We start from the raw sequence: 4,595 nt of genomic DNA on the forward strand, positions 1-4,595 counted from the left end.
TGTGTGTGTGTGTGTGTGTGTGTGTGTGTGTGTGTGTGTGTGTGTGTGTGTGTGTGTGTGTGTGAAGTAGCCCAATTGCTTTTACAATAAATAAACATTGAATTTGTTTAATTGAATAGTAAAAGGGTTTAACGTTAGTGGCAGGTTGTGTGTGAGAGAGAATAAATAAGACAGCCCACTATTAAAAAAAAAAGTTATTATTTTTTCCCGCATATTTAGCATATTTCGCAACTTTCCGCATATTTCGCAACTTCCCGCAATTTCACCGCATAAAATCACATAAAAACCCCGCATGTTTAATTGCATAATCAAGGATTTTAGCCCGCGTTTTTCTGGAGGGTCTAATAGACAGCATGCAGAGCATATCTTTGATTCAAGGCCCCACTATTAGCTGCACATGGCTCTCAACTTCTAAGGGAGGCTGTGGCGCAGTGGACTAGTGCGTTGGTGTTGGGATCAGGGGAGCACAGGTTCAAACCCCACTGCAGTCAGCATGTCGTTGTGTCCCTGAGACACTTCACCCCAAATTGCTCCTCTGGGGATTGTCCACAGTATTGAGTATGTAAGTTGCTTTGGATAAAAGCGTCTAACATGTAATGTAATGTAATGTAACTTGGAGATGGGTGAGCCTTAACCGCTGTATGTCCACAGGTCAGAGCTGCAAAGACTTTCTAGCCATTCACAGGGACTATCAAGCTTTGATTCAAACATACCGAGAAGAAGTGACTTCATTAAAAGAATAGTAATATTATCATGTTTCTCGTCTCTCTCTTTTCTTAGGTCTATAGAAGATCCATCAGCAAAGTACCTCTATATTCAGATGGAGTTATGCCAAACAAAAACACTCACAAAGTGGATCAAAGAGAAGAACACTCAGTCTCTGCAAGACTCCAAGAGAAGACAAGAAAGTGTAACCATTGCTCAGCAAATAGTCAGTGGAGTCGAATATATTCACTGCAAGGGACACTTCCACAGAGACCTTAAGGTAAGTCTGCCGTGCGTATCTGAGGGAAATGTTGATATACCTACAGTATATTACATTACATGTCACTTGTTAGACGCTTTAACGCAAAGCGACTTACATACTTTCAATACTGTGGGCAATCCCCACACAGGAGCAATTTGGGTTGTCTTGCCCAACGACATAGCGGAATGCTGACTGCTGCGGGATTTGAACGAGTCCCCCCCCCGATCCGAAGATCAGCGCACTCACTTTAGGTGTTTGGGCATTTTATATGCTTCATGAAAGCCTCAGATCATACAATTATTGAATAGGATTGAGTACGCTTCAATTATTTGTATTAGATTATCATATTATGAAACGTGAGTGATAATAATAATAAAATGAAAACATTGAAGAATAATGGTACGTAGGATTTTCTCTTTGTGCTTTGAAATCAATGACACAAACATTAGGCTGTTAATTGATCAATAGACCCTTACCTATTGCTGCCCTAGGCAAGATTTTAGCTGGCGCCAATATGAAAAATATCTTTATACAATTAAATAATCAAAGAATCCTTGAAATATGACCACAGCCAATAAAAATGTAACTTGTTTATTTTATTTCTGTTGTTCATTAATAGTGGTGAGAATACAGGACCTCTACTTCCTGTCTCAGAGCCTCTCCTCTCTTTCCCCTCTCTCCCCTTCCTGTGAAGCAGTACACAACAATTTTAAAGTCTATCTTATCTTATGTTACCTAGTTAACATCTTTATTATTATATTCATGCATATTTTGCTAATCACTCCCCTTTTAAACTGTATTTTATTTACTGTCCTATAGTATACATTGGAATGATTTCATACCGGTTATTATCTATTCTGTTATTTTTGTATAACTATATTAAATAGATAAAGGTGTACTTTGGAAATACTTGTTTACTTCAATGGTGACCAAAACGTTTGGGAACCACTGAGATAACTCAGACTAAAGTGAATTATCTAAACATTCAGAGAGTCCTTTACCTCACTGAGCTGTAGTTATCTGAGCCTCTCAGTCCGGCTCAACAGGAGAGGACTCAATTCAATTCAATAACTTTATTAGCATTTCCATAATTACATACAGTATTGCTAAAGCTCTGTATAGTTTCAACATCCATACACAAATACATATTTGAAAGAAACTGCTAAATTCTGAACACAAGTGTTGGGGAAATAATTCCAAGGCCCATAACTTTGACCCAGTTTATCAGTTCAAACGGTCCTCACTGAGCACAGGCACCTGAAGCCTTGCCTGCTGTGCTCTCAGTGTTCTTTCTCCCTGTTCCTGCCTGTTGGCGTGAGCTGATAGAGGTGTGATGATTCTATCTTGTTATGCAGCATGTTGATTATTCTCTCAGAACTAAATACATGGGTCTGGGGTAGAGCTCTTCATCTCTACCGTGGCGTGTGGTCAGATCGTGGCCCTTGACTTGTCTTGTGAATTCTCCGGCCGAAACTCAAAATAAACCGTCAGTGTTTGCCATCAAAGCTCCAGCTCTCCTCGTGTGTCCTTTGAGTCCTGACTCCTCCATTGCTACAGAAGTTTCCCCCACAATAAGCAGGAACAATGTTTAAAAAGGAACACAAAAAAGGAAAATTAAATCAATTCATATAATACATTAATAAGAAAATAATAATTCAAAATAAAAAAAAGATGAGAGAGACTTTATCTATTTAGTATAATTGTAAAAAAATAAAGTAAGAAATCATTCCAGTGTGTACTATAGGACCGGAAAAAAAACAGTTTAAAAGGGGGAGTGATTTGTAAAATATGAATAAATAAAAAGAAAGAATGGTAAGATAAGAATAAACTAGCTTAAATGATTTGTTATTGGTTGTGATCATATTCTAAAGATGTTTGGATTATTGAAAAGTATACAGCTCCCTTTCATGAGTGTTGAGAGCTGTATCCATAAATTCATTCTGTGCTCAAAGTGCACCAGATTGATGCATTTAACTTCAACATTTAAAAAAACATCTTCCCGGGGGTGCATGCCCCCCCTAGAGGAGGTGAGGACAACCCCCAAATAAAACAGGTTGAAATAATTAAATTGCATACATTTTCTTTTAGTAAACACTGAAAATGGGTCCCACAGATCGATGATCTCAATGGGATTCACCTGCTTAAATAAAGGTTAGAAATGAAATGAAATCACTGCAAAAAACAAACAAAACAGGAGTAAAAGAAGCTCACGACTCGTTTTACTTTTTGAAAGTAGCTCTCATCCTAAAAAAAGTTGGAGACCCCTGTTTTAATGACTTATTTCTGTTTTTCTCAATAATGGTAAGCCTGACAACATCCTCTTTGGAGTGGATGGAGAAGTGAAGATCGGGGACTTTGGTCTGGTCACCAGAGATGATGATGATGATGATGATGATGACTTTGCTTTAATTGAGAGAACACGACACAGAGGAACATCGACTTACATGGCTCCTGAGCAAGTGAGATGGTCTTTACCATAATAAATGTTAACTCTTCTTTATTGTTGTCTTAACAAATGTGTTCTTCTCAGAGTGGTGCAGTGACGCGTCCTAAAACCCGGAAGTAAGCTCCTTCCGGTTCCCTCGACAAAAAACAATGAGATTTCTCCATAGGATTTTGCAAAATAGCTGGAAATAAGGTCTGTGGTTGAAATACATTTAAGAGACGGGTCACGTTTTGTTCAGTCGGATAATCTCCACATGTCTACCCTACTTTTATCATTTTCGAATTATGATTTGAAAATTATAAAAGTCAACCACAGACCTTATTTCGAGCTATTTTGCTAAATCCTATGGAGAAATCTCATTGTTTTTTTGTCGAGGGAACCGGAAGGAGCTTACGTCCGGGTTTTAGGACGTGTCACTGCACCACTCTATTGGTTAAGGCAGGCTACCTTTTATGCCTACCACCGTTAACGATGCTGCTCCCAAATTTCTCATCTTCACCTGTCTTAACTATTTGCAATTTTTATCACAGATAACGGGAAAGACCTATGACCGAAAGGTGGACATATTTGCTCTGGGGTTGATATACTTTGAACTCCTTTGGAAACTCTCTACTGGCCACGAAAGAGGAGTGGTGAGTCTTTCCGAAATGTGTTTTAATCGACTTGTTTCGGGAACATCTTGATTATTTCCGACCGAAAAATTTACGGTCAACTCATCGTGACTTTACACCGAGATACTTGACTACATGATATCTAGACAAAATTTCCAACGTGAGAAGACGCCCAGTTGAAAAGTAACTTCAGCGAAACTATTGTGCAGTCGATTGTCATTACAGGTCGCTTGACTTATATTGTTGTACAATTATGGAGAAACCGTTTTCAGTGGACTTTTGAAAAGCGACCTCGAAGACTGACGACCGTGTAAGGTTTGGACCATGAAGGTTTTCATCATTTCCTTTTTCATTAGTCTTCTTTGTGTTAGTTATCTTCTTTTAGTTTGTGCTATATGAATCTTCTAGGCCTATTCAAGGTAGGATAGACGTAGTACATCTGGTGACGACACGCTGTGAGTTATGCTATTCATACGATGAAGTATAATAAAATAAACATTGTACTATGTTCGTAACGAGTGTGTTCATACCACTTTTAACAAAACCGTTCCATAAAATTCAACTTTTACAT

The 4,595-nt window shown here is 38.3% G+C and overlaps 1 protein-coding gene across 1 annotated transcript; it reads left to right on the forward strand.

Annotated features, from left to right (window-relative positions):
- Positions 1–651: 651 nt before the first annotated feature.
- LOC104962840 (probable serine/threonine-protein kinase ifkC) lies at positions 652–4,447 on the forward strand (the record flags this gene model as incomplete). The annotated part of the gene is made up of 4 exons (XM_010791341.1): positions 652–985; positions 3,274–3,426; positions 3,944–4,045; positions 4,433–4,447. Coding segments are annotated over 4 exons (604 nt in total), but the record flags the coding sequence as incomplete, so codon positions are not given.
- Positions 4,448–4,595: the final 148 nt, after the last annotated feature.

The sequence above is a fragment of the Notothenia coriiceps genome, unplaced genomic scaffold, assembly GCF_000735185.1.
Source record: "Notothenia coriiceps isolate Sejong01 unplaced genomic scaffold, NC01 NC01_scaffold00035437, whole genome shotgun sequence".
NCBI classification, from domain to species: domain Eukaryota; kingdom Metazoa; phylum Chordata; class Actinopteri; order Perciformes; family Nototheniidae; genus Notothenia; species Notothenia coriiceps.